Consider the following 21393-nt stretch of genomic DNA (forward strand, 5'->3'; position numbering starts at 1 on the left):
ATAATACTATGTTGGAGGATAGGAAAGATTTTAATAAATGGAGATATATACTATTCCTGGATTGAAAAATTCTATTTGTAAGGATGCTGGACATCGTTGGAGGCAGAAATGGCAACACTGAGGCTGCCCTACTTTGGAGACATCATGAGAAGGCAGGGTTCTTTGGTAAAGGCAGTAACGCTGGGAAAAGTAGAAGTCAGCAGGAAAAGAGGAAGACCAAATAGTAGACAGGTTGGCTCCATAAAAGAGGCCGTTGGTGTAAGTGTGAGAGCTAAGCAGGGCTATTTCGGAGAGGACATTGTGGATATCACCCATTCATAGTGTTGCTGTGGGAGCCTGCTCGATGGCCAGTGACACACAAGCATGCTAATTCTCCTTGAACGATAACTTCCATGCTTCCAAACCCAGACCCCTCCCTCACACACACCCTGTTCTCCTCACCGCCCATGTGGGCTTAGGCACCCCATGTGGGGCCACACCCCACAAGGATTTGTCCTCTGGCAGGTTGGCCTCTCACCCTCTCCCAGGAGGCTCCCCCAACCTGAGTCCAGATGCTTGCTGCTCAGAGAGCCACCATCTTCACCTAGCTTGGCGTCTGACTCTGTGCAGGGTCATGGGGTCAGAGGAATATCCTCATCACCTTTGATACCCTGTCAGGCTCTCCTTCAGTGTGGGTGCCCTCCTCGCCCCACTCACGTTCTGATTCTCTGCTCTGGGCAGGCTTCCACACAGGCTCCTTCACTCTGTTTTGAGCTCCCAGGCCCTGGACCTCCTCATCTCCTGGTGTACTTCTTGCCCAGCGTGGACACTGAACTTGGCCCCTCCTTAAAATTTCAGGACTGAGTGGTTCCAAAAGGGAAGGGAAGAAATCACAGAAGAGGCCATAATATGTGTCAAAATAAAGAAGGACATAGAAGAGAACCTAGTTTTTATTTTAAAAGGATACATATAGTAAAATGCCCAGAAGGCTATAAATAAAATATTAACATTTGTTTTCTCTGAGTGGGGGAATTATAGATGAATCTGCTACTGTTTATGCTGTTACATAACTTCTGAGCTTTTAATAGTATACTTTTCAAATGATAATAAAACATTACTAAAATTTTTATTTGGCTCAAATCCGCTGGGAAATAGAGCAACCATGAAAAGACAAAATTCCAAGGAAAACCAAAGAAATATGATGATGTTATTTTTTTTTCATAGGAACACATCACCTCAGCTGCTGAGTATACTTCTATTTTTACATTTTAAGCAAGTCTCCCCTCTTCCTCTTCTTCCTTTTTTTCCTTTCCTTCTCCTCTTCCTTTTTTTCCTCCTCTTCTTCCCTCAGTATTTAGCAAATGCAGTGGGGGAAGACACCAGTAGACCCTGCACAGAGCGTGATGGCACAATGCTCACAACAGCTAGAAACTGAGACCCAAAGGACTTTGGCGCCCAGTGCGATGCCTTCTGTCTGAGGCCGACCTCAGCGGCCTTCCTCGTGAGGTCCTGTCTCTTCTTGTCTAGTAGGGCAGCAGGGCTTTGGGGATTTAAAATGGTCACTGAAACTACATTAGTCTAAAGATATCTTTTATTTCTAAGCATTTCTTTGTCTACCATTTCCTCTACTGACCAAAACCCTTATGACCTAACAGGAAATTTTAGTTACTTTTTGTATGCTATAAAGACATGTGATGGGAAGTATTGTCTAAAAATTATTTTAAAATCTCTAAATCTGTAGTCAAGAGAGGTTTTGAAGAGTCATATTTTGGTATAAAATCTCACTTTCATCTTTGTGAGAAGGCATGTTTTACTCTTGCTCTTCCGTGTTTTTACTGTCCGTGTGAGCAGTTAGGGAGCTCTGGAAATTCCATTCCTGCTGTTCCTCTGCATCCGTGCCTCCCCTTCCTCCCTCTCCGTAAAGGCCTTGATTAACCCTGTATGACTTCCTGCTTGGACCCATGTAAGAATTCAGTGCTCTCTCCTCTCTCTTTCCTCACTTTAACAAATCTGCTACCAGAGTAATCTTCTAGAATTGAAATTCCACCTGTGCCAACAATGGAGCCCCAGCCTTCAGTGGCATCCCTTTGCCTAACCAAGTAAGGATGGAGTCCTCATTGCAGCATTAGTGGCTTCCACAACACGACCCTGCCTCCTTCCTTTTTGACCTCACTGCCCTCTGGCTTTCACACCCCTGCTGTGTGACAGCACCCTGAGCCACATGGTGTTGCTCACACCAGAACTTTCTTTTTCCAGTTTCCACCACTGCCATCTCTCAGCATCTTTTCCATTACTCAAATTCCACTGTAAAGCCATTCTTGACTCCCTTACCCGCCTTGACCACCGTTTCACCACTTACACTTTTCCTATGGTCTTCAGTTTATTCTCGCTTATGTCATCAGAAGTCCATGCCTGTCTCCTCTATTAGGTTTTGAACGATGATAACCATGAAGTGCCTGTCAAAATTAATACACAACAGTATGGTGATTGTGGGGAAGATGGGGGTAGGTGGAGGTGGAAGAAGGTGGAAGAGGAATAAATGGTAATGGAAAAAATACAATAAAAAATAAACAATTAAAAATACAAAAAATTAATGGAAAGCAGTTGTCTAGGATGAAGAAGGTGAAATGCAGATTCTGCTTTGCAGTGGTTAGACTGCATCTTTTTTATTGGTGAATGCTGACCACAGAAAAGCATGTAACCAAAATTAAAGGCATTCCAAAGTGAGCATCCATGGTAGTAAAGGGATCTAAACCCATCTCACTTGAGTAGTGATTAAAAACCCTTGAAATATTTAGTCAGAGATATCTGAAGGGAACATAATGATTATCTTCCAACATTTGAAGGTGAGAATGGACTTTTACAGCTTCCTAGGAGTAGGTTGTAACTAATATGTGACAATTGCAAGGGGCAGATTTTTGTCTCCCTGTAAAGAATAACTATTTTACAATTCTCTTCTAAAAACCTAAGGGTCACATTTTATTCTTCCCTTTTGCTCACTTCCATTAAGCCCAAGAGCAGATTCTGTGGGTCCCACTTCCTGAATACACATTTTTTCTTTGTCTTGTGTGACACACTTGTCCAAATCCACCATTATCTGACGTGAATTACAGAGGAGTCTCTGTACTGAAACCCCTACCTCCACTCCTGTCTTTGCTACATAGCAGGTAGAGTGATCTTAATTTGTAAATCAGGTCATATCACTCACCTGCTTAAAACTCTCCATTGCACTTAAGATTTGTATTCCTTACCATGGCTTAGAAAGTTGTTCATCATCTGAGCTTTATCTTCTCTTACTTTCTCACCCATCCACCAAACTCTGCTCCGTCCACACTGATCTTACTTCTATTTTCTCATCTACAAAAGGCATCCTCTCCTCTTAGGGCGTTTGCATTTGCTGTTCCCTGTATTCAAAACCTCTTCTCCCAGATCATCCTGTGTTAAAAAGTTAAGTGCTCAGTGAAGAGTTCCAGTACATTCCACATAGTGTCCCTGCTTCTGCCCCTTATCCTGTCTTCCTATTTTCCTTTCCTCTTAGCACTTCTCATTATTTTAAAACATCTTGTTTGCTTGATTCTTTGTTGACTTGTTTTTACTTCTTTGTTGTCTGCCTCTCCCATTACAATGTAAACTCAGAAAGCAGGAACTTTGCTTTATTCACTGATTGTCAAGGCCCAAGAGTGTCTAGTGCTGACTAGCAGTTTAATGAGTGTTTGTTGACTGACAATAATCCATGTGCTAATTTTTTGGAGATGGTGAAATTTACATTTGAGGAGGTTTAATAAGTTGCCCAATTAGTAAGTATTTGAGTTGGGTTTGATATCCAGGTTTTTGTGTATGAAGTTCATGCTATATCATGTTACCCCAGAAGTACTATCTTAGGAAGCTAGAACATAGAAACTAGAACTATGACAACTTGGCTCCCTGAGTAAGGATCTGTCTGAAGTTTTATAATTCAGGTGCAAAATCACTTTTGTGTCTCAGCAACTCTTTGAGAATACAAAGAAACAGTATAAATTAACACAATTCAAATGTGCAATAATTTATAATATTAAAGAAAACAAAGTATACATATTTAATAAAAATATAACAAAGTCAAGAGAATAATATCATGTTATCAAGCAAGTTTTCAGTGCATTTAAAAATTGCTTAAACATGCTTCTGTAAATGCAAATGTCTATTACAGTTACATTTACATAACACTTTAAAGTTCTCCCAAGTATATTAGTTCAACTTGTCTATCATCAAAAACACTCAGGTCTTTTTAAAATTTGTCCATTGGATACAAAAGGTGGTAAAACTCAGCAAAGGCACTTACCTTGCTGAGAGCGGGAGCATTTATCAGTGGTGTGTCCTATGATGCAGACACACATGTTACCCGTTTCACAGATGGGCACCAAGATTAGCGAGGTTAGGCAACCTACTCAGGGTTACACAGGAAGGTGGGGGCAGGGCCAGGATGGACACCCCTCCTCGACTGACATGTTAGCAGACCTTCGTGATGCTCTGCTATCACCAGTCAGTTTAAACAAACATTGCATGTCTTATACCTTGAAAATATAAAAAATGTGGATGAATGTTAGTGTCCTTGGTCAGTCATTGCTCCGTAGTTTACTCATTTACATAAAATACAGCAGTACATGTCGGAAGTACTTTGAGAAAGCCCTGGCCAGTGTGGCTCGCTTGGCTGGGTGACATCCCACAAACTGAAAGGCTGTGGGTTCAATTCTGGGCATGGGACATGCCTGGGTTGCAGGCTCTGTGCTCCGTCCCAGGTCAGGGCACCTGCAGAAGGCAACTAATCGATGTTTCTCTCTCACATTGATGTTTCTCTCCCTCTCCTTCTCCTTACCTTCCACTCTCTATAAAATAAAAAATAAAAATGAAACATTTTTTAAAAAGAAGTACTTTGAGAAAAAACACAAGTATGGAACTCCAAGAATGAGTTCCATATTATTTCACTTAAAAAAAAATTCTGTCCTACCTATTTCATAATCTTAAAATGATTTGGGGGATTAATATTGGGTACTTTGTTGGCAAAATAATCTTTTTTCCAAATAGAAATTCTGTAAAATATCTTTTACAGATGGTTTGAATTATCAGCATTAATCTTTAAGCCAATTATTCCTCCCCAGTTTGAACATGTATAAAGTTTTAACCCTTTAAGAAGAGAAATTCAGTCTCTTAAAACAAATATATCTATTTTCATGCACCTAGGGTGTTATTGTTGACTATAAGAAGAGCTTAATGTAATATATTCCTGTAATTACACTTAAAAAAACTCTATTATTACTTCAAAAAATTAAATCTGAATAAGTTACAAGATAGGACAAAATTGTATAGTTTTCCACATATTTATTAAGTCAACTGATTTATAATGATCCTTCATTATGTGAGCGACATTATTCTAGTTGTTGGGGAAGTATAGTCTGTCAAACCGTATTTCCTGCCCTGAGTGATTTTCTAGTACTTTCAGGGCAGATATGACATGTGTAGAAATCACAAAGCAGCGAAACTAAGTACCTCATCTGTTATCAAGTTCTAGAGTCTGTCTCAGTACTCAATAAATATTTACTGTATGAATAAAATAAATGGATGATGACAGATAAGTGAATGAATATTCTTCTGTCATTGTCTGTATCCTATTGTGTGTCTGTGTTCTAATTTATTTAACCCCATTGCTGGATATTTGAATTATTTCCAATTATGTTGCCCATGAGGCAGAATCAGGTAATTACCTAGGAGTAGAATTTCTGGGTGTTTTAATTTTGACAGATGCTGTCTTCTGTAGATTGTTCAATTTATATACCACAAGCAATGCAGGGGAGTAGCTCTCTCCTTGATAATGTTCTCAAATCCTTAGATTTTTGACAATCTTATAAGTAAAACATATCATCATAGTTTTAGTATGTGTATCTCTTTACGTGAAAGAGAAGAAAACCTTTCTATGTGACTGAGTCATTGCTATTTCCTTTATAGCAAACTGTCACTTCTTGTGATTTGCTTACTTTTTCTAAAGGTTTTCTTTTTTAAATAATTTGTATAGCCCTTCATTTATTTATTAATTAAATGAACTGTTTGCTTATAAGTAACTATATTTCCTTAATTTTTCATTTGTCATATGAATTTTTATTGATTTATTTAAGCAGAAACTTACTTTCTTTTAGGCTTTTTGAATTCTTTTTTATCTTCAGAATGTCCTTGATCAGTATGAGATGTTTTTTAAATTCCCATTGAGAATTTTCATGGTTGTAGGTTCTCCGTCTCTCTCTTTGTGTTTTTGATGTGACTATTTACAATTTGGAGTTGTCTGGAATATATTGAGTTGTTGGGTATATAGCATATAATCAAGTTAATTTCTTCCAGATGACTAGCCAGGTGTGCCAATACTTGTTCGTGCATAACCCATACAGTTATATTCTATATTCAGTTTGGGGATTAATTCGGTGTAGTTCCAGTGCCAAACAGGAAAGATGCATTTCATATCTTTAATGTTCGTTGTACTTAAAAACACTAGCACTTCAGTACAGATTTATCCTGGATATTTTGACATGATGCAGAAAAGGTGCCATTCTCTGCCTACCCCATGACACCTTTCCTGTGCACCTACCGTTCCGGGGGGCCTGTAGAGTAGGGCTTGACAGCCAACCGAGAGTTCTAATTAATGCTCACACTTCCTGTTGCCTTCCCTCCTACCTGTCAGTTTATCTCTGCAAGCAGTTTTTCCCAGGGCACCTATCACTGCACTGTGCTTATTCTCAGACATTCTGGTCTGGCAGATACCATCAGTAATTTTGTCTAATTAAAAATTTTAACATTACATACAATATTTTATGAATAATCATTAGAAATCGATTTTGATTACATCTTAAAATGACTGCAAAGACTTGTCATATCCAGAGAGTTTTTCAGGATTTATAAGGCTAATTAGTAGGTGTGCCTAATGATCACAGTACCTGTGAATGAAGATGGCTCATTTCGGAGAACTAGCTCTCTCAAGGCAAAGTTCTACGGAAGATAAATGTGTTAATAACAACCCATGCTCTCTCCTATTAGTTTTTAAGGACTCCATATTCTTACTCTCAGCAAGACAGTGTCTCAGTTGCACTCTAACTCAGCAGCACAGTCATAGCATTTCTTTTTTAAGCATTTTGAGCTTGAACATGACCACAAAAGCACACAGTTGGAATTAATGCTACATGCCAGAAGAATGACTAGTCGTAGTAAATTCATTAGTTCTTTTTTATGGAGAGGAAGAGGGGGACAGGGAATAACCCATAATTCCAAGAGTACATCCTAGTTCACTTTTCAGTATACTATTTATAACAGAATCTTTCTAGCTGAATAAAAGTAAGCTAAATTTCAATCATTTTTTGGTTGCATTTGAAAAAATGTCATTCTAGTTATTAGTGCCCTTGTGAGATCATGAGTGAATTCTTTTCCTAGTCACAATTTTTTTTCTGCTTTACTTTTAAAACAATATATGGAAAGCCATATTCGCATTTTCAACTTTGCTTTCAAATTGGTATTTATAATATTTTGACAGTGCAGAGAATCTATTTCAGGACATGACTTTAAAGGTATTAATATTTTAACATTTGCTCGAACACTTTTTATTAGTATCTATGCAGCTGACTCACTTTTAACTCAGTCTTTTTTCCCCAATTGAACAGTTCATTTTCTTTTATTTCCTGGAAATTATGATTTAGCCCTTGGCTGGAGTTTAGCTTTTGGCATGAGACAAGGGTATATGTTACCCATATATTGTGCAATTTGTGCTAAGACAGAAGACTAGAAAATAATTAAGGTGGTACAGTTTTGAGAAAATAAATCTCTTTCAACAAGTTTTGGAGTATGGGAACCTCCTCCGCCTGGTTTGTGCTGGTGCTGGTGCTGGCCACAGTGGGGTGGCGGCTGCTGCTCACAGGGGCATCAGGGAATCTGGAAGGTGGGCGAGATTTTTCAGACCTCACTAATGGGGTGGGGGAGCTGCAGAGCTAAGAATAACGGAGGAGCGGCCATTGGGCTCCAGTTCCACTGGTGTCACTAGAAAAATATTCATCGAAAACTTCTTTGTGTAGGTTATATTCACAGCAACAACACTTATTTGATGCATGGTTGTATCTAAAGTCCCTGATTTTTAAAGGGGAGATAAATCCCAGTCCCCCACCCCCATTTGTTGAAATGGTAGTGGAAGTTGGCTGTACTATGTTTTGAGCAATATGAAGGTTTACAATTTCTGTCACTCAGAAAATAGCATATAAGCAATATTGTCCTCTGACTTGTAAATGTTTAGAGCAAACCTGCTTATGTGCGAAGCAGCTAGAAAAGAATGAGAGTCTTGCCAAGATGTGATGGTGGTGCAAGATTAAGTATTTATAAAAATATGTGCAGCTTGGCAGTGTCTGTCCTTCAGACGGGACAGGAGTGCAGATGCTCTGCTGTGAGTGATGGGGATAAACGACACATTGTTTGCTTTGGAAAAGGGAAATGTATAGTGAGTACGAGGAAAACATTCACTAGGGAAACTTAGGCAGTGGTGCAATTGATTGTTTAGGGTTGTCTTAGAGGTGTTATTATTGCCATAAAACTTCAGCCTGAGCTCTTATTTAAATTGGTAACTTTTTGTAGGGGTATCTAAAATTGTTTATTTTCAAAGAAGTTTTTAAGTATCTTTCAACTTCAATGTTGCTACTATTGTTGCTTTCCTTTCATTATATGAAACAAGCCAGATTTATTCATTCATTCTCATTCCTTCCCCCCATTCTTTCCTTCCTATTTTCATTCACTTTTTAAAAAAGTCTTCTATGGACTATCATTATAACTTGAAATAATATCCTTATGTATCTGTCTCTTGATGTAGCAGCTCTAAGTAGTGTCTATATGCTTGACACTATGAAAAATAAAGAAATTAAAATACTGCTGTCATTTTTAGCCCTTCTCCTCCACTCTACGTTCTAATTATTGCTTGATACATTGTAGGGTTTTTGTTGTTATAACTGTGACATTTGCACTCTATCCTAAAATATAATTAAATATCTTATAAGTTGATAAAGTTTAAAAATAAATTTTTAGAGCTTTATAATATTATGCTGCGTAAATATCTTTCACAGTATAAATATTCCAGACAGAAATATAGTGCTATGGTATTGAAACTTTTCCCACTGGAGAATTTTCCAACCATTCGTATCTAATAGATCTTCCATTTGTCTCTAGTTTTATTCTCTTCTTCATGTTTTCAGCCAGTTGTTGTGATTTCTGGTATTTACCTTGACATTTGCCTGGATACCTTTCTTGTTTTTGGAGGGAGACATTTTCATAGGGGTTCAGAGAAAAATTTCTGAGCCTTACATGTATGTTCTGAAGTGTTTTTGCTCAGGTATCACATTTGATTTTTAGTTTAGATGGGCATAAACGCCTAGGTTCAAAATCTTGGTCCATCTGGTCTTTGAAGCCATTATTCTACTGACTTCTAGTGTTCAATACTGATGATGGGAAGTCTGGTGCCAGTCTGACTTTCTGTGGGAATCCTCTTTCTTCTTGGGACGTTTTTCCTGTTTTCTCTTTGCTGTTGGCACTTATATCAGTTTTGTAGGGCTGTCGTAACAAATACCATATCTGGGTGGATTGAAACAACAGCTCCGGAGGCTAGATGTCTGAAATCAAGGTGTCGGCAGTAACAGACTCTTTCCAAAGACTCTACAGATGAGTTTGTTCATGCCTTTCTCTTAGTTTCTGGTGTTTTTTGGCATTTCTTGGCTTGCAGCTGGACAAACCCAACCTTTACCGCCATCTTCACATGGTGTTTTCCCCTCTGTGTGCATCTCTGGCTCTCTCCTGTCCTTGCGGAGTCACCAGTTCTATTGGATTAGGGTTCCACCCTTATTTAGTGTGACCTTGACTTAACTTGATTACATCTGCAAAGACCTTATTTCCAGATAAGGTCACATTCATAGATGCCAGTGAATGGGACATCAACATATGTGTGTATGTGTGTGTGTGTATAATGCTGTTATAGGCCATATATATATATATATATATATATATAATTCAACCCATAACAGCATTGCACATTTTTACAAGAATATGGCCAATATGCTTGTTTAATCCTGCTTAACATAGAGTGGGCCCTTTCAGTCTGGCAACTTAACATCTTTCTTCAGCCTGAGAAAATTGTCTTTTATTATTTGCTTAATTATTTCTTTCCTTCTATTGTCTCTGATATTTCTTTCTAAAACTTATAATTGTTAGATATTTCACTCCCTGGATTTGCTCTCTTTATTTCATCTTCTCACAGTTTTATTTTCCCTTTTGATCTTTTATGTTTCATATTCTAGAGGATTCCCTGACTTTTCAAGATTATCACCTTGGTGTTGGTCCCTGGCCTTTTCTTTTTCAGCCAATTTCTGGAATGTTTATTTTGGCAATCATGATTTAATTCCCAAGATTTCTTTCTTTTTTCTGATTTTCTAATTTTTCGGATGCAGCATACCTCCACTCTTTGAGGACAGTAATTAGTACCGTGTTCTTCCCTGAATTGTGTCTGTTTTTACTGGGGCTAGTTCTTCTCAATGCCCTTGGTTTTCCCTGTGAGTCTTGGTGGTGTGTCTGCAGTTACAGAGGTCTGTAATGACTGGCATAAGTTTGCAGTGCAGTTTTGAAGATCTGTTTCCCTCCCTCTCTCCCTCCTTTCCTTCCTCTCTATGAATACAGCATTTATTTGTCTTCCCTCTGTCAAGCCCTGAGCCAGGCTGCCTGGGGAGGAATAGGAAAAGGCACAGACAGGGCAGACAAGTTGCAAGAGGAAGAACCATGGGAGGTGGCAATGGCTCCTTCACATGGTGAAGGGGATGAGAAAGGCTACCATCAGGCAAAAGAGCCCCCTGGCCTCTGAGAGGGCAAAGCCCAGAATGGCACAGGGGAAGAGCTTCAGAGAAGGGTTCCTGGACTGATGAATGATGAGGCTCTCAAACACAGTCCCGATTCCAGCCCCAGAGCTAGCCACCCTGACTGTGGCAGCCCCAGCCCCAATGACCTTGGCTGCTGGTTAGATGTCCCTGGAAATGGCACTGGTCTGAAAGCTGCAGCTAGAAATAAGTGGGGGCAGGGGACATGGGGCTGCCAGGCTGCTGAAGCTGTCATCTGTGAGCATCTCCAGCCGTTTCAGCACCCACCGCAGACAGTGGCCAGCTCAGCAGCTAGCTGAGAGGTGCTCCTGGCCAAGGGGGCCTGGAGACAAACTTGGTGTAGGCGCACATTTTCAGGGGATGAGGGGATGTGGCAGGAGAGCTGCTCCCAGTGTGGAGAAGACCGAAACTGAAGGTCTGTTTCTCTACTAACATTCTCATATAAATGACAGGGCTGACCCAGAGTGAGGGGCTGTGTAAATGATACTCAGGCTTCCTTTGGATGTGTGTGCATGTAGCCGAAAGGCAGGCTGGGAATACCACCAAGTGTTCAAATAAGGAGGGCTTTGCTCAAGGGGTTGGAGTCTTCCGTATCTGGAAGCTGCCAGAAGCTTTTTCTGGAGCTGTCTTCTTTCTCTCCCATTCCCTTCTGATTTCAGTGAGATCTTTAGAGTAACTTCAAGCTCTGTGCCACCTCTCCATCAAGTCCTAACACCTCCTTCTCTCCAGGCGGGTACTCCACCTTCTGCAGAGAACATTCCTGCATTTCCCAACTTTACCCTCTGAGTAAAGCCCACTGCTCCAACTGCTCTGTTTGTGCTAGTACGAGGGAGGAGGGCCTTCAGTTTCCAGCTGTTCAGATGCTGTTCTTCAGCGGCTTCCCTGGATGACTGGCCCAGACCTGTCAGCACTCTTGGTGTTGGTTGACTCTTTGTCTGGGAAGACCTGTTCTAACATGAATCTCTTCTCTTGCTTCTCTGATGGACTAAACCCACCATCACTCTGCTTGCAAAAATGCCTCAATATTTCTGTTTCCTCATGGCAAGCATTCTCATGTTTTAATATTGTCATGTAAGTGTGATAGAATATAAATTTCAGGTGATTTGGGGGAAGTAGGACATGTACTGTGTGCCATTTACCAAAGCAGAATTTTTATAATCTTTCATTTCAAAAATTTATTTCTTTCAGGTATTTTATCACTTAAAATTCTGCATGTGTATACATGGACAAGTACACACTGATTGTATTAATGGATGGGCTGGCAGGATTTTCTTATGTGTTTTCTGCCTGCTTTCTTGTTTTCCTTGGCACCTGGGAAGCTACAGATTTGCATGGTTGTTATACAGGTTTTTCTATAGTGATGCTGTACAAAGTACAATTCAAACATTAATCATACAGAAATCAAATAAGTTCTTGAATGTTTAATAAGACTACATTAATAACTGGTCTTGAAATGGAAATCGTTTTAGATGAAAAGCTTTTGTAGTTATGTAAAATAATTTAATGGATGAGTTTAAAGATTTGATGCTTTTTTCTTTTTAAACTAATTTCATTGAGATATAATTAACATAGAACATCGTATTAAGGTATACAACATAATAATTTGCTATATGTATGTATTAAAAATAATAACTGTGGGTTTGGGGGGAGTAGTGAGAGAAAATGCAGACAACTGTAATTGAACAACAATAAAATAATTTAAAAATAAATAAATAAAAAAGAAAATAATAACTAAATTTAGTTGACATCTGTCACCTCACATAAAGATGCTTTTTGATGAAAACTTTTAAGATCTACTCTTTAGCTACTTTCAAATATACAATACAGTATTGTTAAGTCCCAGAATTTATGTATCTTACATTTTTTCTTTATTCTCTGTTTATAAGGTTATTTTGATAATGTGTAAGAAGCTTTAGTCAAATTAAGAGGAAAATATTTAAAATCTTTCTTTTTCAGCCAAAAATCGTGGAATTGCTATTCCAGTGGATTTGGACAGCCAAGTTAATACTCTGTTCATGAAGAGCCATTCAAATATGGTGCAGAGAGCGGCCATGGGCTGGAGACTGTCAGCTCGCTCTGGGCCCCGCTTTAAGGAAGCTCTGGGAGGGCCTGCCTGGGATTACAGAAATATTATTGAGAAGTTACAGGTACACTGCTAGCATGAAATGGCATTACTGTTTTCTAAGTTATATTTTTCAACATGTGTCATTACATCAATGAAATATAGATGAAAATATCAAATTCTACTTGGAGACCAGGCTTTATGTTATAATTTCTTGCCAGTCGTATTGGATCAGAGCTCACCCATATGAATTCATTTTGCCTTATTATCTCTGTAAAGACCCTGTGTCTAGTTACCCTCACATTAGGAAGTACTGGGGGTTAGGAATTCAGTGTATGAGTTTTGAGGGAGACATAATTCAACCTAATAGCAGATATCTTCCCACCCACGTAATTATGGAGAATTTCATCAGAGCGAGTCAGGGTATGGTGTTGAAGAAGTGGTCAAGACATGAACTGGAATAAATCTTATGATAGGTCCCATGTAGATTGATTGGTGGAGGTTCAGAGTTTTAATAGATGAGCATTATATGTGATTAAAAAGGCAAGTTAGGCTCAATGTGAGGAACTCAAAGGCTATAGGTCATTAAAATTGGGGGGGTTATAGTGTCATTATATGTGATTAAGCTGTTATTGGTTTGCAGGACACGATTATCAGGAAGAGAGTAGAGGAAGGCTGATTAGTTAAGAATGACTGAAGATCTCAGCTGTGTAATGGCATGAATGAAGTGGAGAAACAGGTGTTACATGCAATAGTGAAGGCAGGGCCCGCAGACTTGGTGCTGTTGGATGGGGACAGAGGACAAGATAGGTGTTAAAGAGGCGCTGATGATTAGAGACGAGGTGATATTATTGTCTCTTTATTGTAAGAGGCAAGGAATTTATATACCATTTTATAGTATGTCAAGGAATTTCTCCATTGGAAGAAATGGTTAGTTCTGGATTACCAATGACACATAGAAAATCTTTATTTTAGCTCATCTGCAGGCATGCTCCAATTTATTCCAATTTGATGAATACCTGTCATGTCTCCATTATAACTCCAAACACTGCAAGGGCTATAACAGTGATTTTATTGGCTTTTCATCTTGTGCGTATGTCCTTAGAAGTTTTATATAAGTTACCCACTCCTCCCTTATCTTATAAATAACAAAAGAGACCCAGGCAGCATTGATAGAGAACACCAGACTGTACTTAAAGTACAGGCATCAGTGCCATGGAAGGCGGGGGGCATCATCTTCAATGACATTCCTACATCTCATCCCTGGGTAGTATTCTTAGGCTTGTCACATCTTCAAAGGATAGAGTCTGACTTAGGTCTTCACATGGGTTCTCTTTTGCTTTTTTCCTTAGGATGTGGTGGCCTCCTTGGAGCAGCAGTTCAGCCCGATGATGCAGGCTGAATTCTCAGTGTTGGTTGATGTGTTGTACAGTCCTGAGCTCCTGTTCCCTGAGGGGAGTGATGCAAGGATCCGGTGTGGCGCTTTCATGTCCAAGTAAGTGACCTGCAGTCTGTGATTCCGCTAGTGATACCAAACTGAGCTGGCCTCTAAGGTTTCTGCATTTTACTCTGCCGGTACGTGACAGTCCCCAGAGTGTGTCAAAGGTCTAAAATCCATGTTAAAATATCCTTCCAAAAGAATTAATTTGATTTGATTGAAAGTCATCATATTTCACTAAAATTTACTGAAAGTGAAATGTGTCATTATTGGGTGCAAAATATCACATCAAATAATGTTTTGGTTCCGATGCTGTTCTATACCTATATGGTGTGACCTTTGAAAGGATTCCTATTTAAAGTCACCAATTTTCATTAACATAGAAAGCAAATGGCGCTGACATTTATTGAGGCCTTGGTATTGCCCTATGTGTGTTTACCTATTTTATCTAATCTGCACGAACACTCTGAGAGACGGAGAGGTCAGCCTCATTTGAGAGATGAGAAAGCCAAGACTCATATGTGCTTCAGGTAAAGAGCTGTTCAGTGTCAGACTTAGGTCTCTGCCATGTTGTCCTTTGCAGCATCCACTTATTTCTTACAGCATTTTTGTGGTATTGTCAGATCTGTTATAGCTAATATGTTTATTCTAGACTATTTCACTTTAATGCTAAGTGATAAATTTCAAGGAAGATCTGCAAATATAAGCAGTTGTGAGAAAAAGTAGAACTAGCCTCAGAAAGAAGAGACATGTCTTATCATGGAGGACACTTCATTGAGTGATTTGCTAGTGATCCCATGTAGGCTCAGGATGGCTAGTCAGAGGTACTTGGCCTTCTTGGGGACAGTATCTGGGTGGAGAGTTGGTTGAGGCTGCCAACCTCCTTGACTGTCACCCATCACAGCCAGTTCCTGGGTGGTTGAGGATATAAGGATGTTGCTGAAAGAGGTCTCAAACCTCTTCTACTGACTGTGGTGTACCAAGGCAGAAAGTGAAGAACTAGGGAACACAAGAAGTGTGTTCCTTCCTTTTACCAGTGAAAGCTGGGATTTGGGGAGAGAAAACAAGATATGGGATGAGAAGAACGGCCTACGGGATTATGCTGAAGAACAGGTGGAGTCCTACATTATGGACAGACTCATGGATTGTTGGCTTTAGACCCACAGTAATTTAAGGGACTAAGAAGAATGTGTCTAGACACTTGCCAGCTTTGGTTGATGTGTTGTACACTCCAGAACTGTTCTAATTCGTAGTAGAAGACTTAACCAGTCTTCTAATAAGAATTTTTAAATTCTTATCGGGAGGTCCAGAGTGTGTGCCAAACTGATGACTTTGGAGGCCATTAGAAAGAAAATTAAGTAGAGGTGTTGCCTAGTGATTTAGTATAAAAATAGGGTCTTTGAAAAATGCCTTCACCTCCTATGAATATATATTAATTTTTAGAATATGGATTAAAAAGTAGGTAATAGACCTGAGAATTTTATGGAACAGGGGCTGCCAAACTCTGGCCTGTAGGCCAAACTGGTAACCTTGATTATTTCTGCAAATAAAGTTTCATTGAAATACAACCACACACATTAATTTATATGTCATCTGTGGCTGATTTCATACTACTACTGTAGAGTTGACTAATTGCCTCATCTGTACGGCCCCAAAAGCCTAAAATATTTACTATTTGGCCCTTTAGAAAAAAAGTTTGCTGAGTCAGTGTCAAGAATTAAGCTGCCAATACAGTAGCTGTACATGACTATTTTAATTAAAACTTAAGATTAATTAAAATGAAAATAAACAATTTACTTCCTGAGTCACATTTGCTACATTTTAAGTGCTAAGTAGCCAGATGTGGTTAGTGGCTAACAAATTTGATAGCACAGATACAGAACATTTCAGTTATTACAGAGAAGGTTCTATTGGACAACGCCATTCTAGAATGTAAAGATACAGGTCCTGAGAAGATGTTATAAAATAACTCTGAATATCAAGAAATACTGACCTGTGCTCAAGGTGAGGCAAATCTGTTGCAGCTTCAGGAAGAAGGCATCTCACCTACATTAGTGGTTAGAGAAGAGATTTTTGTACTATTACTGTTGTGTCATGGCCAGAGGCCCAGGAATGTTTGTTTTCTGCTCTAGTGCTTATCCTATTCCTTCCTCACCTCTGTGAAGAACCAGAGGTTTCATCTGCAAAGATATCTATTGAAATTAGAGCCCCATTTTATTAATAGCTATGCAAGGGGCCTGCATTACTATGCAGTGCTCTCTGGTGGAGCTTAGTTAGAGAATATAGTTGAGATGTAGACTTGAGTGTGGCTTCCAACCTTCTGAGATGAATTTAATTCTTAGAACTTGTTGACTCAGCTGGGTCTGCTGGAGAGTGTGAGGGGTACATCTGGGTACAGAACCTGAATTTCCATGTCTACTTAGTCACTTAGAATGAGAGAGGAGAGAAGGAAGAGAGAAGAGCATAGGTCAATGTAGGTGTTAACCATTAAGGGGTCTGGTTAGGATCCATTCAAATAAGCACTTGCTCTTCCCTTATGAGGAGAATCTCAGTGTTTTCAAATAATAACTTAGGGAAGAGAGACAACCATTAATTTAGAAAATGAATGAGGAAAGAACATAAAATAGAGTGCATCTCATATAGTAAAGGTAACTTTGGTGTGTTTTACAAACATACACACACATTTATATGGTGGGTTGTTTTGTGAAACTTGTTTTTTCCTTAGATCATAGAAAAAATGTTTAAAAGCCATTGATCTAACGCAGTGAAATATTATGTGATAAATGAACACTTTGTAGAAATCCCTAGCAAGTCATTCATATATAGATATAGATATATAGATATGTTCAAATGTTTAGTGAATTAGATATTTTATCTAAAGACAAGTTAGAGAGGAAAAGAAATAAAAAAAATTTACAATGCCTACTAAAACTGTTTTCATGGATCCAAAGACTATTATGTGAAAGAAAGGACCCAATAGCAGAAGTTTTAGAGAGATGGGTTTTTTTCCTTGCAAGAACTTCAGAGCAGTTAATCTGCCAGCTGGACCTGACAACATGGACATACGCACCTTGCCCAGATGTAACAAGTCTGAAAGGAAATCACTGTTTCTTCACCCCTTCAGCATGACAGAGATGCCATTTAAACGTATCACTGCCCAGCTACTAAACCAGTCTATAAATGTTAGGAGTCTACCGTCTCCCCTTTCTCCTCTTTTACCACTGCCCATGTGCCATGACTTGCCAAGTCTTGGCTATTTTATTTTATTATTATTATTATTATTTTATTAAAATACAGCTGACTTGTAATACCATGTTAGTTTTAGGTGTCCAACATAGTGATTCAACATTTCTGCACCTTACCAAGTGGTCACCACGACAAGCCTAGTCACCATCTCTCCCGTGCGAAGTTTCTGTGCCATTGCTGACTGTGGTCCTGGGCCACATGCTCCATCCCTGTGCCTTCTGAACACAACCGGAAGTTTGCACCTCTCAGAACTCTTACCTGTCGTGCCTTTTCCCCTGCTGCCCTCCCATCGGGCATTCATCAGTTTGTTCTTTGTGTCTGTGAGTCTGTTTTGTCTTGTTTGTTCATTTGTTTTGATCTTTAGATTCCACATGTGAGTGAAATCAATCATATGTTACTTATCTTTTTCTATCTGACTCACTTCATCTAGCATAATACCCTCTAGGTTCATCCATGTCATTGCAGATGGCAAGATTTCATTCTTTTTTATGACTGAGTAATATCCTATATATTCATATATAAATATATATACACAGACACAATGAAATATATATATTGTATGTATATCCCACAACTTTACCCATTCATCTATCAATGCACACCTGGCTTGCTGCAGTATCTTGGCTATTGTATATAATACTGCAATGAACATTTAGGGTGCATGTCTCTTTTCAAATAGTGTTCATTTTCTTCAGATAAATGCCCCAAAGTGGAATTGCTGGGTCATAAGGTAGTTCTATTTTTAATTTTTGAGGTAACTCCATACTATTTTCCCTAATGGCTGCATTGATTTATGATCCCGCCAACAGTGCATGAGCGTTCCTTTTTGTCCACATCCTCAGCAACACTTGTTAACTGTCTTTTTTGATGACAGCCACTCTGAGAGATGTGAGGTGGTCTCTCATAGTGGTTTTGATATGCATTCCCCTAATGATTTGTGGTGTCAAGCATCTTTTCACGTGTCTTTTGGCCATCTGTATGTCTTTTTGGAGAAATGTCTATTCTGGTCTGCTTCCCATGTTTTAATGTTTCTTTTTAAATGCTGTGTTATATGAATTCTATATATTTTAGATATTAACCCATTGAGTAGTTGCCTTTTTGTTTTGTTGATGCTTTCCTTTGCTGTGCAGACTTGGCATTTCTTTTCTGTTTGCTTCTTGTGTCCTTACCCGATGACATGCACGCTTTATCTCTTGCTTTGTTCTCATTCTTCCACATCGTCTTTCCCACTGTCACTGATTTATTTTTTTACATATAGGCAGGGTCATTCAGGTCTTTTAAAACAGTGGTTCCCTGTTTTTTATAGAGTCCATTTTAGACTCTTTAGCGTACTGTTCCCGATTGCTTCTTTTCAGACCACATCGCTTCCACTCGCCTCTGTCTTCCACGACATTAAGTGGTCAGCTGCCAGTCCAAGCACTATCATTTCCTGAATGTGAGGATCAGTTTTCTGCCTCTGCCCTTTGTTCATACTGTTCCCATTGCAGGGATGCCTTCTGTCTCTTCCTCTTCCTGCCAGGTGAAATCTTCATTGTTAAATGTCATCTCTTCACTGAAGCCTTCTCTGTCAGCCTCAGGCAACGCCCCCAACAGAACGTAATAGCATCTTTGCCTAGTTTGTGGCATTGCCAGTACCTCTGCTGTAGCACTTATCATGTGACCCAAGAGGTGCCTGTGTGCGACCCAGTGTTGCCAGGACTGGCTTCACAGTCCTGTGAGACTCGAGAGATCGGCGAACTGTGTCACATCACCAGAGTGGTGCTTCAGAATCTTGGCTCTGAAGTCGGAGGGATCTGGGACTGTGCCAGGTGCCACCACTCAGTAACTGTGTAACCAGAGGCAAGTTGCCTTGTTTCTCTGGACCTCAGTTTTCTCATTAGTGAAATTAGTCTGGTAGTGTAACCTGCAGCATTGGCTTGTTGGAAGGAGGAATTAAAAGAATCCATGAGAAGTCTTTATGTATCACTCTGACACCTGAGAGGCCACTCACCAGCCATTATTACTGAAATTTCACTTTCCCCACAGTACTCCTGTTATGGCACCGAAATCTGGTAGTTCCATTATATTCTATATCAATTTGCTTTTGTGAGGAAGACATACCTCACAGGGTCATTTTACAAATCAGATTTTTAAGAGCTGTTTATGCGAAGCTAAACTATAAATTCTGATGATGAACATTTTACCTACTTTGAGTTATTGGGAATGCTGTGTAACTGTCTTCCTCAAACTTTTCTCCTGACAAGACACTGGTGCAAAGGTTACCAATATAAAATTATTTAATTCAAGTTTTTGTTCAAATGATAGCAAAACCAGTAAATGGATAGATGTTTTAATGTGCCTTTTTTGTTGCTTTTGTTTTTGTTTTGCTTCTAATCACAAGAACTGCTTGTTACTATCCAGCTCAGACAGTGAAAAACAGCACATTATTATTCATGGAAACGGGAGAGCAGCCCATTGTGCTAAGGTTGCAGTGTTGTGTACCACTGCTTCTGCTACAAAACTAATGTGATACAGAACATAGAAAATAATGTAGCATAACATAATGTAATGAAATGTAATATACTGCAAATATATTTCTCTACCAGTAAAGTTGTTTTAGTTCATGTGATGGGATTAAAGATCATCAGTGTTTCATTGTTTTTCAGAGTATTGTGTCCCACTAAATATAGGGTACCTGAATAAATTTAGAAGCACTGAGGTATTCTGCCTGTAATACAAAGGATGCTTTATAATACAGACTCTATAGCTTAAGGGTAATTAAAACTTTTTGAAAGCAGGCATCTATCTTGTTTACTTCATGTTCTCAAATAGTAGTGTGATTTATTTCCCTGTAGCCTATGATGGTAGTATATAGCTTGAAGAAAAATCACTGTTGTATTTAAGGTTTAATGTTTTGCTTTAAGGTTGATTAATCATACAAAGAAACTAATGGAGAAAGAAGAAAAACTGTGCATTAAAATTCTTCAGACTTTACGAGAAATGCTAGAGAAGAAAGACAGCTTTGTGGAAGAGGTATTTTTTAAAAATTTTTAGTATTTGAAAGTAAAGTAGAATTTCTAGAATACTGTAACTGATGAATTAAAAAGGGTTATTATATAATTACTTGGTTTACACATTAATGGCATATGTACTTAGACGAATTAGTTAATTTGAGTTTTTATGGTATTTATCTCATGTCTGCTTTCAGTTAAGACATAATGAAGGTTAAAGGCTCAGGTGTTTAGTTTATTTGTTTTTTAGTTTATTTTGTTTTTGTTTATTTATTTATCTTGAATATGTATATTTTTCTCATATAGCTTCCATGAACCAAATAACCTTTTTAACAGTGAGCAGCTGAGATGCATTATTAAGATTGTGTATAAAGTTCTGCTGTGTACTGAAATGTTCTATGCATTTTGGCATGTTTATTTTTATTGTAAATATATGTTCATGTCATTTTCTATAATATTTTGCCAATTATTATAAAATGATACTTTTTAAAAATAAATGGGATAGTAAGTTTCTATTCTTAACTGTATTAATTTAAATACTGCACAAATGACTTTCAGGAAACATCAGCTTAAAGATAATAATTGTCAGTGTGTTATTAAAAATGACAGATCAGGTACTTATTAAGAGATAGCTAGCAATGTGTTTAATACCCAAGGTTATACACTTAAATATAAAATATAAATCTAGTGTAGGGTTTTTTTTTAAGCTAGCTACTTTCACTTTTATGTTTGGTTTTAAACAAAATTTGTTCCATGCTCCTTAATAACATT

At 38.5% G+C, this 21393-nt stretch overlaps 1 protein-coding gene and 1 pseudogene across 1 annotated transcript in view; one reads left to right on the forward strand and one right to left on the reverse strand.

Annotated features, from left to right (window-relative positions):
• ITPR2 (inositol 1,4,5-trisphosphate receptor type 2) overlaps positions 1-21393 on the forward strand; it is a 436558-nt gene that overhangs the window by 215654 nt on the left and 199511 nt on the right. Inside the window, exons 35-37 of the mRNA XM_045828972.1 lie at positions 12843-13033; positions 14301-14443; positions 20536-20644. Of these exons, the coding sequence (XP_045684928.1) occupies positions 12843-13033; positions 14301-14443; positions 20536-20644 (443 nt within the window). The remainder of the gene's footprint in view (positions 1-12842; positions 13034-14300; positions 14444-20535; positions 20645-21393) is intronic.
• LOC123812356 lies at positions 10814-11282 on the reverse strand (annotated as a pseudogene).

Source organism: Phyllostomus hastatus, unplaced genomic scaffold (assembly GCF_019186645.2).
Source record: "Phyllostomus hastatus isolate PE091 unplaced genomic scaffold, TTU_PhHast_1.1 phas_scaffold_93, whole genome shotgun sequence".
Classification (NCBI taxonomy): Eukaryota; Metazoa; Chordata; class Mammalia; order Chiroptera; family Phyllostomidae; genus Phyllostomus; species Phyllostomus hastatus.